Below are 14,656 nucleotides of genomic sequence, written 5' to 3'. Positions count from 1 at the left end.
AAACATAAGGAATGATTTTATGGGAGAATATTCACAAAAGTCAAAATGTTATTGTTAAAATTAACAAAATATAAGGATCAGCAACATGTCCCAAAATGGTTGTCTGTTGCCAATTTTAAGTATGTGTGTGTATAAAATATATATTTTAATTAAAAGCAGGAGAAAGATTCAAGAGTCTCATCAATAATTTATAAACAAAAGTAAAATAGGAAAGGAGAGGTGAAAAATATACTACCTTCACCCTTTTTTCCTTGGAATAGTCGACTATGAATTTTTGTTTTATATACATATTTTATATGAAATAAAAGAACTTTCCAGCAGAAGAGTTAAAATGACTTAGAGATAAATAAGAAAAAAGAAACTGTTATCTGATTGCTATTAAGAACCAAATAAATTTAGTTATAATTCTATGACACTCTTACACTCACACAAAAATGTCTGCTGAATGAAAAGGGAGTTAGAAAGAGGGCAATAAAGGCACTAGTTACATAGAATTACTTTGTCCCAAATCTGTAATAAACTTCAAGTAAAGCCTGCCACCAAGAGTCATTATTTGGTCTACAGAGCTGTTTTATAGCTCACTTCTTGATCACTTTGTTATGATGGGGTTCTATCTAACCTTTTTTTTTTAAGTCCACATTGTTGGATCAATGTGGTCAAAACAATTAAGATAAAAGAACCAAATATCGTAACCATGTTCACCATGAATGTATTTAAGAAAAGGCCTTCTTCCTTAGTTTTCAGAGTCTTTCAGTTCTGATTTTTAAAAAAGCTTAAAGATATCAAAAATTCAACATCTATTATTCCTTACTAGCTCTCCTAAAACATAATAAATGATATACCATTTTTAACTGATAATTTCCTAAATATGGAAGAAAAGAAATCCTGGCAGCCAAAATTTCCTTTTAAATGTCTGCCTAAGTTGCAACTTGCAAGTGTCCTGTACATCTTACCATACAGATTCTCAAGAATTTATCTGTTATAGAAATGATGTAAATGAAAAACAAATAAAAAAAGAAAGGAAGAAAAAGAAAAACCAAGAACTTCAACAGTATAGTTATGTGCTAATATTTTCATATAAGATACAGTCAACTTCATGGTATAACCAAATATAAATTATATTTTTACTATATCATTTATCTTAACCATGTCCTTAAAATTAGATTACTGACAGTAAGGCTATAACTGAATTATTAAATTTTCATGTTAAAGAAAAACCTTAAAATCATGCTAAATTACTAATTATAAAGGATAAATATAACAGAATATCTCACAAAAGCATACTGGTGAAAACAGGATAAAGTTTTAAGTTAGAAATACTTTATTATTTTCACTCCCCCTCAGTCCTCCAAAAAAAAAAAAAATCACTGTAGTGATCAGCTGAACACCTGGTATATATACTCTATAATACCAGCAGTTCCCAATTTACAAATGTTATAAATGAAAAAGTCCAAATGTTGGTTATGAAAAAGTAAATTTAACCCATAATATAACTGGAATAGTACTAACAATAGCCCGTAGCCTTGAGTACCAAAGCAAAAATAAGAAAAGATTGATTATACAAGCAGCTGAAACAGTATCCACAGCATCAGAGGGAGAAAAATGGTCTCCAAGCGCTCCCATAAGGAAGTACTGAATACTTTGGAGAAAAAGATCATGAATGACAGAGGAAACTATAAGAGGGTAGCATTCTGGCCAAAAGAGGCAAAAATAACAAGGTCTCAAGCAACAAGAAACTCAAGAGTACTAACTGTATGCATTATTCCTTTGAGGAATGTTCAAAGTTGAACATCTGAATAAAACAACTTAGCATAAAAAATTAAACTTGAAATATACTTACGGATCAATAGAAACTTTAATACAGGTCATGTTCTTATCCCTCTGTTTATTGTCAGCTGCATTAACTACAAAATTAAATATTTTGATAAGTAGTAAAATATATAAAAAGTTATAATAAATAAACATACAAGGGCATATATAAATAAACATCAGCTACATGTGCATCACTGCTTAATATAAACATTTATATATGGTAATAGTTAATGAAAATAATACCGCTAACTTCTAATACAAAATCTTATTTTCCAAATAATATTCTTAAATTTTATATCACACCAAATTACGGTTATGTCTTCTACCACAAAACGGGGAGGCGGGGATGATTCTATGATATATAAAAACAAATTAATTAAAAACAAACATCTGTAGTTTACAATCCCCTATCCAGGTCTAAAAGTAAAATATCGAGTTTAACTATGTTTTATCTTGGCAACACATAACTACTTTCTCTTGCTCTCCTTCAATAAACTAGTGATTTTATAGACAGATTGAGCTGAAACCAGTTATTTCTGAATTAGAAAGGCACTCTTTAGCATCCTTAGAAATCAAAATTTTAAATCCTATGAACTATAACTGATAATACTTGCATACATTAACCACAGCTTCAGTGGTTAGCCAGCTGCCAAACTGAACTTCAGTCACAGAAGGTATATGCTCCTGATAAACACTGTGTAACCTAAAAGTAAAACTGGCGGATAGTTGGGAGACAAGAGTGAAAAGTACAAAACGTAAGTAACCAGTGTTACCCTCCTATCCTTTTACCAAAGACCAAAAGCAGCTTCAAGAGACCTAAACAACCCTGGTAGGAAACCTCACGTGGCACTGATGAGTCTCTATAGAGAATCCTTGGCTGAAAACGTTTCCAAAGTGCAAGCCTGCCCTAGGAGTCAATTAGGTATCCACACTTTGTTGCGATTTAACTAATCATGTGATTTGGAAAGGACAGAGGTATTTGGAACAATGGTTGTTAAACCCAGTTGCCCAATAGAAATGCCTAATGTGTTGGTGAAAAACCCATTTTTATGTGTCTCAACTCAAACCGACTGAATCTGCAAGATCAGGCCCTGAAATCTGTATTTTTAACGTGCCCTCCCCTGTTGACTGGGATGTGAGCAGCCCCGAGACGACTGCACATACAGGACTATAAAATGACCCTGGGATTACTGATCAAATACAACACATGCGTTTTACAGATGAACAAACCGAAACACAAAGACATGATGTCTAGAGATATGAACATATTACAGCAGGTAATACAGATTTTCTGAAGAACATTTATACTCAGCATAAAAACCAGAGACATGCCTTTAGAATTTATAAGTCTGGCTTTACGTATATAGGGACATTATAATAATATCAATAGAAACAGATGCATTAAATCTTAAGCAAGTACTCACCCAAAATTTCATCAAAGATCTTGTACAAACCCGGCACAAAGGTAACCTCTCTGCAATTCATTCCTACGTCTTCATCATACACCCACATGAGCTGCATTGAGAGAAAAGTTCAAAAGAACTTATGGAGTAAAAAATATTTAACATCAATTTTACAAAGCATAAACCCATATTTGTCATTTAGTCTGTAAATACTTAGATCTTCAAAGTAGAAAAACATACTACTTCAGCTGCAGTCAACCTCACTGTATTCATCTTCAATTTAAATAGCCTCAAAATTGAGAAATTGTTCATTTTGTATCAAGTCTGTATTCTTACTCATACATAAAGTCAGCTTTAATATAAGGCACCAAAAATTGCTGGAAACAGTATTTAAATAAAATAGGAAAAAAATTATGTTTACTTTACACTTTTACTTCACACATTGTATTTTCCTGTAGTATAAGTAGCACAGAGTAAAACAGTATGAATGCAGCATGATTTTGGAGTCAGAGACACCTAGCTTTGAATCCCAGCTCTCACTAGTTGAGAGGTCTGAGCAAGTTACTTAAATTATTTAAACTTCAGTGTCCTCATTTATAAAATGGAGATAATAGTACCTGCTTCACAAAACTGCTAGAAAAAAACTGCTATGCGTAAACCAAGTCCATAGTAAGCATTAAACAATAGTCATCAATGTGTATATATAACTTCTAGAATTTAAAATAAACCACAGCATGAACTTCAGAACTTTTAAAAAGTTCACATAGCACCATTTTACTGTATACTTCTCTATACTCTATACTTCTCAGATCGTTTTTAGCTCCCAGTTTTTTAAATTTCTAGTGAAAAATTAAGACATTTCTACCTCTTAGATCTCTCTCCCTACTTTCTGTCATTACCAGAGACATGAAATTGTGTACTCACAGAGCATATACTTACAAAATTGTATTAAAAAGTAGAAATACATCTAATTTCAGTAAAATTTAATAATTACCTGTGTCAATGGCTCCACCGACCCAATGTACGTATCAGGACGAAGGAGAATATGTTCAAGTTGTGTCTTTTTCTGATACACTCTCTCGACAGACAACTTCTTTGAAGGATCATTTTTGTTTGCAGTTTCTGACTCTTCTTTTTTTGCAGCATTGTTCTGATCAAAAAGAGTCTAAAATTAACCAAAAAATCAAATTTAAATAACCTACCAAGGGGTAAACTAAAATGTATATGGACACATAACATAGGTTTTCTCTTTAACAACAAAATTATCTTTCAGGCTCTAATTTTTATGTTCTAAAGAGAACACAGGTCTATTTACTGAAAATCTAGTGCCTTTTATAATATAGTGTGAAACTGCAGTTTTGACTGAGCCCAAAAAGTAGCTATATATAGTCACCAGAATAGCTAGAACAGCCTACAACTATTCAATCAAGAAATAAATATTGGAAGAGCTTCAAGATGGCGGAAGAGTAAGACGTGGAGATCACCTTCCTCCCCACAAATACATCAGAAATACATCTACATGTGGAATAACTCCTATAGAACACCTACTGAACGCTGGCAGAAGACCTCAGATCTCCCAAAAGGCAAGAAACTCCCCACGTACCTGGGTAAGGCAAAAGGAAAAAGAAAAAACAGAGACAAAAGAATAGGGACGGGACCTGCACCAGTGGGAGGGAGCCGTGAAGGAGGAAAGGTGTCCACGCACTAGGAGCCCCTTCGCGGGTGGAGACGGCGGGTGGCGGAGGGGGCGCTTCAGAGCCACGGAGGAGAGCGCAGCCACAGAGGTGCGGAGGGCAAAGTGGAGAGATTCCCGCACAGAGGCTCGGCGCCGAGCAGCACTCACCAGCCCGAGAGGCTGGTCTGCTTCCCCGCCGGGGCGGGCGGGGCTGGGAGCTGAGGCTCGGGCTTCGGAGGTTGGATCCCAGGGAGAGGACTGGGGTTGGCTGCATGAACACAGCCTGAAGGGGGCTAGTGCACCACAGCTAGCCGGGAGGGAGTCCGGGAGAAAGTCTGGAACTGCCTAAGATGCAAGAGACCATTGTTCTGGGGTGCGCGAGGAGAGGGGATTCAGAGCGCCGCCTAAACGAGCTACAGAGACAGGCGCGAGCTGCAGCTATCAGCGCGGACCCCAGAGACGGGCATGAGATGCTAAGGCTGCTGCTGCCGCCACCAAGAAGCCTGTGTGCAAGCTCAGGTCACTATCCACACCTCCCCTCCCGGGAGCCTGTGCAGCCCGCCACTGCGACAGTCCCGTGATCCAGGGACAACTTCCCCGGGAGAATGCACGGTGCGCCTCAGGCTGCTGCAACGTCACGCCGGCCTCTGCCACCGCAGGCTCACCCCGCATCTGTACCCCTCCCTCCCCCCAGCCTGAGTGAGCCAAAGCCCCCTAATCAGCTGCTCCTTTAACCCCGTCCTGTGTGAGTGAAGAACAGACGCCCTCAGGCGACCTACACGCAGAGGCGGGTCCAAATCCAAAGCTGAACCCCAGGAGCTGTGCGAACAGGGAAGAGAAGGGGAAATCTCTCCCAGCACCCTGAGGAGCAGCGGATTAAATGTCCACAATCAACTTGAGGTACCCTGCATCTCTGGAATACCTGAACAGACAACGAATCATCCCAAATTGAGGTGGTGGACTTTGGGAGCAACAATACATATATTTTTTTTCTTTTTCTCTTTTTGTGAGTGTGTATGTGCCTGCTTCTGTGTGTAATTTTGTCTGTATAAGCTTTGCTTTTACCATTTGTCCTGGGGTTCTGTCTGTCGGTTTTTTTGTTTTTGTTTTTTTTAGTATAGTTTTTAGTGCTTGTTATCATTGGTGAATTTGCTTTTTTGGTTTGGTTGCTCTCTTCTTTCTTTTTTATTACTTTTTATTACTTTTTAAATTTTTTTATTTTTAATAATTATTTTTTACTTTTTATTTTAATAACTTTATTTTTTTTCTTTCTTTTTTTCTTTTTTTCTCCCTTTTATTCTGAGCTGTGTGGATGACAGGGTCTTGGTGCTCTGGCCGGGTGTCAGGTCTCTGTCTCTGAGGTGGGAGAGCCAAGTTCAGGACATTGGTCCGCCAGAGACCTCCCAGCTCCACATAATATCAAACGGCGAAAATCTCCAGAGATCTCCATCTCAACGCCAAGACCTAGCTCCACTCAATGACCAGCAAGCTACAGTGCTGGACACCCTATGCCAAACAACTAGCAAGACAGGAAAACAACACCACCCATTAGCAGAGAGGCTGTCTAAAATCATAATAAGGTCACAGACATCGCAAACACACCACCAGATGCAGACCTGCCCACCAGAAAGACAAGATCCAGCCTCATCCACCAGAACACGGGCACCAGGAAGCCTACACAACCCACTGAACCAACCTTAAACACTAGGGGCAGACACAAAAAACAACGGGAACTACTAACCTGCAGCCTGTGAAAAGGAGATCCCAAACACAGTAAGTTAAGCAAAATGAGAAGACAGAGAAACACACAGCAGATGAAGGAGCAAGGTAAAAACCCACCAGACCAAACAAATGAAGAGGAAATAGCAGTCTACCTAAAAAAGAATTCAGAATAATAATAGTAAAGATGATCCAAAATCTTGGAAATAGAAGGAAGGAAATACAAGAAACATTTAACAAGGACCTAGAAGAACTAAAGAGCAAACAAACAATGATGAACAATACAATAAATGAAATTTAAAATTCTCTAGAAGGAATCAATAGCAGAATAACTGAGGCAGAAGAACGAATAAGTGACCTGGAAGATAAAATAGTGGAAATAACTACTGCAGAGCAGAATAAAGAAAAAAGAATGAAAAGAATTAAGGACAGTCTCGGAGACCTCTGGGACAACATTCAATGCACCAACATTCGAATTATAGGGATCCCAGAAGAAGACGAGAAAAAGAAAGGGACTGAGAAAATATTTGAAGAGATTATAGTTGAAAACTACCCTAATATGGGAAGAGAAATAGTTACTCAATTCCAGGAAGCACAGAGAGTCCCATACAGGATAAATCCAAGGAGAAACATGCCAAGACACATATTAATCAAACTACCAGAAATTAAATACACAGAAAAAAACATTAAAAGCAGCAAGGGAAAAACAACAAATAACATACAAGGGAATCCCCATAAGGTTAACAGCTGATCTTTCAGCAGAAACTCTGCAAGCCTGAAGGGAGTGGCAGGACATATTTAAAGTGAGGAAAGGGAAAAACCTTCAACCAAGATCACTCTACCCAGCAAGGATCTCATTCAGGTTCTACGGAGAAATTAAAAGTTTTACAGACAAGCAAAAGCTAAGAGAATTCAGCACCACCAAACCAACTCTACAACAAATGCTAAAGGAACTTCTCTAGGCAGGAAACACAAGAGAAGGAAAAGACCTACAATAACAAACCCAAAACAATTAAGAAAATCGTAATAGGAACATACATACTGAAAAATACCTTTAAAGTAAATGGATTAAATGCTCCAACCAAAAGACACAGACTGGCTGAATGGATACAAAAACAAGACCCATATATATGCTGTCTACAAGAGACCCACTTCACACTTAGGGACACATACAGACTGAAAGTGAGGGGATGGAAAAAGATATTCCATGCAAATGGAAATCAAAAGAAAGCTGGAGTAGCAATTCTCGTATCAGACAAAATAGACTTTAAAACAAACACTATTACAAGAGACAAAGAAGGACACTACATAATGATCAAGGGATCAATCCAAGAAGATATAACAATTGTAGACATTTATGCACCCAACATAGGAGCACCTCAATACATAAGGCAAATGCTAACAGCCATAAAAGGGGAAATCGACAGTAACACAATCATAGTAGGGGACTTTAACACCCCACTTTCACCAGTGGACAGATCAGATGATCCAAAATGAAAATAAATAAGGAAACAGAAGCTTTCAATGATACATTAAACAAGATGGATTTAACTGGTATTTATAGGACTTTCCATCCAAAAACAACAGAATACACTTTCTTCTCAAGTGCTCATGGAACATTCTCCAGGATACATCGTATCTTGGGTCACAAATCAAGCCTTGGTAAATTTAAGAAAATTGAAATCGTATCAAGTATCTTTTCCGACCACAACGCTATGAGACTAGATATCAATTACAGGAAAAAATCTGTAAAAAATAGAAACACATGGAGGCTAAACAATACACTATTTAATAACCAAGAGATCACTGAAGAAATCAAAGAGGAAATCAAAAAATACCTAGAAACAAATGACAATGAAAACATGATGACCCAAAACCTATGGGATGCAGCAAAAGCAGTTCTAAGGGGGAAGTTTATAGCAATACAATCCTACCTTAAGAAACAAGAAACATCTCAAATAAACAACCTAACCTTACACCTAAAGCAATCAGAGAAAGAAGAACAAAAGAACCCCAAAGTTAGCAGAAGGAAAGAAATCATAAAGATCAGATCAGAAATAAATGAAATAGAAACAAAGAAAACAATAGCAAAGATCAATAAAACTAAAAGCTGGTTCTTTGAGAAGATAAACAAAATTGACAAACCATTAGCCAGACTCATCAAGAAAAAAAGGGAGAAGACTCAAATCAACAATCAGAAATGAAAAAGGAGAAGTAACAACTGACACTGCAGAAATACAAAGGATTGTGAGAGATTACTACAAGCAACTATATGCCAATAAAATGGACAACCTGGAAGACATGGACAAATGCTTAGAAAAGCACAGCCTTCCAAGATTGAAACAGGAAGAAATAGAAAACATAAACAGACCAATCACAAGCACTGAAATTGAAACTGTGATTAAAAATCTTCTGACAAACTAAAGCCCAGGACCAGATGGCTTCACAGGCGAATTCTATCAAACATTTAGAGAAGAGTTAACACCTACCCTTCTCAAACTCTTCCAAAATATAGCAGAGGGAAGAACACTCCCAAACTCATTTTACGAGGCCACGATCACCCTGATACCAAAACCAGACAAAGATGTCACAAAGAAAGAAAACTACAGGCCAATATCACTGAAGAACATAGATGCAAAAATCCTCCACAAAATACCAGCAAACAGAATCCAACAGCACATTAAAAGGATCATACACCATGATCAAGTGGGATTTATCCCAGGAATGCAAGGATTCTTCAATATATGCAAATCAATCAATATCATATACCATATTAACAAATTGAAGAATAAAAACCATATGAACATCTCAATAGATGCAGAAAAAGCTTTCAACAAAATTCAACACCCATTTATGATAAACACCCTCAAGAAAGTAGGCATAGAGGGAACTTACTTCAACATAACAAAGGCCATATATGACAAACCGACAGCCAACATCATTCTCAAAGGTGAAAAACTAAAACCATTTCCACTAAGATCAGGAACAGGACAAGGTTGCCCGCTCTCACCACTGTTATTGAACATTGTTTTGGAAGTTTTAGCCACAGCAATCAGAGAAGAAAAATAAATAAAAGGAATCCAAATCAGAAAACAAGAAGTAAAGCTGTCACTGCTTGCAGATGACATGATACTATACATAGAGAATCCTAAAGATGCTACCAGAAAACTACTAGAGCTAATCAAAGAATTTGGTAAAGTAGCAGGATACAAAATTAATGCACAGAAATCTCTTGCATTCCTATATACTAATGATGAAAAATCTGAAAGTGAAATTAAGGAAACACTCCCATTTACCATTACAAAAACAAGAATAAAACACCTAGGAATAAACCTACCTAAGGAGACAAAAGACCTGTATGCAGAAAATTATAAGACACTGATGAAAGAAATTAAAGATGATACCAACAGATGGATTCAGTGCAATCCCTATCAAACTACCAATGGCATTTTTCACAGAACTAGAACAAAAAATTGCACAATTTGTATGGAAACACAAAAGACCCCGAATAGCCAAAGCAATCTTGAGAAAGAGAAACGGAGCTGGAGGAATCAGGCTCCTGGACTTCAGACTATACTACAAAGCTACAGTAATCAAGACAGTATGGTACTGGCACAAAAACAGAAATATAGCTCAATGGAACAGGATAGAAAGCCCAGAGATAAACCCACACACCCATGGTCACCTTATCTTTGATAAAGGAGGCAAGAATATACAATGGAGAAAAGACAGCCTCTTCAATAAGTGGTGCTGGGAAAACTGGACAGCTACATGTAAAAGAATGAAATTAGAACACTCCCTAACACCATACACAAAAATAAACTCAAAATGGATTAAAGACCTAAATGTAAGGCCAGACACTATAAATCTCTTAGAGGAAAACATAGGCAGAACACTCTATGACATAAATCACAGCAAGCTACTTTTTGACCCAGCTCCTAGGGAAATGGAAATAAAAACAAAAATAAACAAACGGGACCTAATGACACTTAAAAGCTTTTGCACGGCAAAGGAAACCATAAACAAGACGAAAAGATAACCCTCAGAATGGGAGAAAATATTGGTAAATGAAGCAACTGACAAAGGATTAATCTCCAAAATATACAAGCAGCTCATGCAGCTCAATATCAAAAAAACGAACAACCCAATCCAAAAATGGGCAGAAGACCTAAATAGACATTTCGCCAAAGAAGACATACAGATTGCCAAGAAACACATGAAAGAATGCTCAACATCATTAATCATTAGAGAAATGCAAATCAAAACTACAATGAGATATCACCTCACACTGGTCAGAATGGCCATCATCAAAAAATCTAGAAACAATAAATGCTGGAGAGGGTGTGGAGAAAAGGGAACCCTCTTGCACTGTTGGTGGGAATGTAAATTGATATAGTCACTATGGAGAACAGTATGGAGGTTCCTTAAAAAACTAAAAATAGAGCTACCATACGACCCAGCAATCCGACTACTGGGCATACACCCTGAGAAAACCATAATTCAAAAAGAGTCATGTACCACAATGTTCACTGCAGCTCTATTTACAATAGCCAGGACATGGGAGCAACCTAAGTGTCCATCGACAGATGAATGGATAAAGAAGATGTGGCACATATATACAGTGGAATATTACTCAGCCATAAAAAGAAACGAAATGGAGATATTTGTAGTGAGGTGGATGGACCTAGAGTCTGTCGTACAGAGTGAAGTAAGTCAGAAAGAGAAAAACAAATACTGTATGCTAACACATATATATGGAATCTAAAAAAAAAAAAAAAAAAGGTCATGAAGAACCTAGGGGCAGGACCGGAATAAAGATGCAGACCTACTAGAGAATGGACTTGAGGACACAGGGAGGGGGAAGGGTAAGCTGGGACAAAGTGAGAGAGTGGCATGGACATATATACACTACCAAATGTAAAATAGATAGCTAGTGGGAAGCAGCCGCATAGCACAGGGAGATCAGCTCGGTGCTTTGTGACCACCCAGAGGGGTGGGACAGGGAGCGTGGGGGGGAGGGAGACGCAAAAGGGAGGGGATATGGCGATATACGTTTATGTATAGCTGATTCACTTTGTTATAAAGCAGAAACTAACACACAATTGTAAAGCAGTTATACTCCAATAAAGATGTTTAAAAAAAAAAGTATACAGTTCAGAAACTATTCTCATTTTAACAGTATTACGCCTCTGTAGATCTCATAATGGAAATAAATATTTGCAATGAAAAAAAAAAAGAAAGAAATATTTCGCAATTCTGTAAGATATCAGGTTAATTTTTGTAGTCTTCAAAACTTTCCAAGGAATGTGAATTCTTATCAGGCTATAGGTTGACAACGACTGAACCTGGCTGGCTGCAGGGCTCCCCAAAACTTCCAGATGCAAGTCTTTGCCATTAAGCTACTGGAGACTATAGTAAAGAGTGGGCAAAAATAACCTGCACAAGATAGTAACCTATGTAGTTAGCATATACTGACAGGGCTGAGAATACCAAGCATGGTTTTATGACATCTCAAACGTCACACTTCTGTAGGCCATGCCAATAATTCCCTACATACCAGCACTAATGGCCCATTTCTGAGGCACCCTATAATTCCAGTTTCTCTGCTAATTCCAAGGAGGCAGAAGTTGTGATCCTAATTCTAACTCCTACAGAGATAAGGATCCCAAACAAAAATTCCCAGGGTCTGGAGACTTCCCTGTCTTCTTAATAGCAACAGAGAACACATCTCTCTCCTTCTGGGATTCCCTAATGCTGACAACTAAGACATCTCACTAAGAGAAAGTTATTATGATGGCCGTTTTTTCAGAGCCCAAAAATAACTCAAATATAAGACACAGCAAGATATTTTCATAGGTATTTGAATTTTAGGAGAAATGAAACAATCAGAAGACAAACAATGGGGGGCAGAGATATTTTGTGCATTTGAACAAGCAACATACCACTTCAAGACCTAGGCATAGCCATACCATCATCTTTAAAGTTATTATTTTTAAAAACATGTCAAATGTATGTTTAAAAAATCAAAATACATAACTTCTGAGTAGTCTAAAGCAAGACAAGAATTTTAACAGATAAAACCTATGGAAATTCAAACATCAATTACAATCTTCCAATGCCATAAATTTTACATAAAATTAAAGAGATTTTCTTATACATTCTTTCATTTATAAGGTTACCCATTAACACTGCCCAGTCAATTAAAAATAGCTTTGGACATAAGAAAATTCTGTTTCATAAAGTCTTCATATTCTATTTCTGTCAAGCTATTTACATGACGAACCTGCTGGCCAGAAAAATGAACTGTATTTTTAAAATGCCAGATCGTCTCCAAATTTCTAGTCATGTCCCTTGCTTTTCGAGATGAGATAATTTATAGAAACAAATCTAATAATAAAAACATAACTGATTTTTTTAAATGGGTCCTCAGAATAGCTAGAACAACGCTCATAATGACTAAGATCTCATCCTTCAGGAAGGTGCTTAAGGACGATAAATGCTATGCGTTCCAAGGTGGGTAACAGCAACCTCTCACCATTAACTTAGAACTCTGGCAATTGTCGCATAAAGCTCAGGAACTTATAATAACCATGCGAGTAAAGGCTTTCCTATCCCAGGCTACTCCTCCAAAACAAATCCCACCACAGAGAAAACATTTTTAAGATCAGACTCCAACAGAGACTTCTGCATTTAGCCCTGAGGAGTTAACACTGAGCTAAAGTGGCACACTGGTATGGAAAACAGGGTAGAGCCCCACCTCACTCCTTTTTCGAGGATTTATAACTTTTTCCACATCCCCTTACAACCAGTCGCCATCTCTTCCTCCCAAATTGGTACATGAGAATAAGGAATGTTTGGTTTGCACCTGCCAGATCCTTATCCAGTTCAAAAAGTTGTCATTCTTGCTAGAATAATGTCTCATAAATCAAAGACTATGTAATATGTAGTCGGCTTTGTCAGATTACTATTTGTAATCTTTTCCAGGAATATAATAATACATAAATACTTAAAAAATAAGTGTGACAATATACTTAAAACATTTTATGCCAAAATATTTCTTCCTACATGTCATATGACAGGTGTTGAGGAAAGCAAAAAAGGTACCATTCTATTTAAAGTAATGAAAAGCTTAAGGACTATGCACTGTTTATAGAATACAATAATAAAACAGATGATCTGTAGATATTTCAAATCAACTCTCCATGATGATATTAAATAATTTCTAAAACTTCATATAAACCTTTAAACCTGGATATTTAATTGAGTAAATATTTTTAATTACCTATACCAAAAATAGGTGTGTTAATTAGAAACTTCTCTTACTATAACTTTTATATAAAATTATATATAATCAAGTATTTTTAAATTAGTAGGTTATTAAAACTATACTATTTAGTGAACAAAGTTACAAAAGGATATAAAAAAGTATGAGCCCATTTTCATCAGAAAAAAATTACACACAATACATACATGCCTAGGAAAAAATATGAAATGCTGTTTACCCAACAGAATATAAATAAAAATTGTGAGAAGTAGAAATATTTTTCCATGTTCTTTTCTGATAGACATTTTCTAACTTTCTACAATGAACATATATTAAAATATTTTAAAAGCTTATTAATCCATGTATATGAGAACATAAGCTAGAATAAAACTGAAGGTTTCTTTTTTTAGAGACACTGTTTGTACCTACTTATTACTTCTGCAGTCCCAACTTTCTCACTAGAATCTAGGCAAAAAGGTTCGGTGAAACCAAAACAAGCCGGCAGTCCTGGCAGCGTAGAAGGCAGGGGGTGCACGTTCCTACTCTCAACTAGGGGCAGACTGCACCGCGCACTGACTGACTCAGGGCAGCAAACACAGAAGGGTCTCTCCCCGGAGAGGTCTGTCAGCTTTTCTGACAGAAGTCTGGATTAATGGTCTCTTGCAGCTCCTGTTTATTAGCAGAAAGTGTCCCCCTGAATATTGTCCAGGCCACTAAAACTCAAAATCTGAAGGTAAGGGGAGAGAGGGCAACTCCCCCCGCTTCAATGGGATGGCCCCATCC

The 14,656-nt window shown here is 37.0% G+C and overlaps 1 protein-coding gene across 3 annotated transcripts in view; it reads right to left on the bottom strand.

The window, feature by feature from the left end:
* The window catches only part of TOP2B (DNA topoisomerase II beta), a 66,532-nt gene that overhangs the window by 41,594 nt on the left and 10,282 nt on the right, over positions 1–14,656 (bottom strand). For 2 of the 3 annotated variants that reach the window (XM_057546166.1, XM_057546168.1), the window contains exons 2-4: positions 4,210–4,380; positions 3,237–3,327; positions 1,841–1,904 (exon numbers count right to left, since the gene is read on the bottom strand). In XM_057546166.1, coding sequence (XP_057402149.1) covers positions 1,841–1,904; positions 3,237–3,327; positions 4,210–4,380 — 326 coding nt within the window. The remainder of the gene's footprint in view (positions 1–1,840; positions 1,905–3,236; positions 3,328–4,209; positions 4,381–14,656) is intronic. The other variant, XM_057546167.1, reaches the window with a different exon arrangement.

The sequence above is a fragment of the Balaenoptera acutorostrata genome, chromosome 4 (genome assembly GCF_949987535.1).
Source record: "Balaenoptera acutorostrata chromosome 4, mBalAcu1.1, whole genome shotgun sequence".
Lineage (NCBI taxonomy): Eukaryota > Metazoa > Chordata > Mammalia > Artiodactyla > Balaenopteridae > Balaenoptera > Balaenoptera acutorostrata.
Note: the sequence above shows the minus strand (reverse complement) of the source record. Positions and strands in the feature narration are given on the sequence as shown.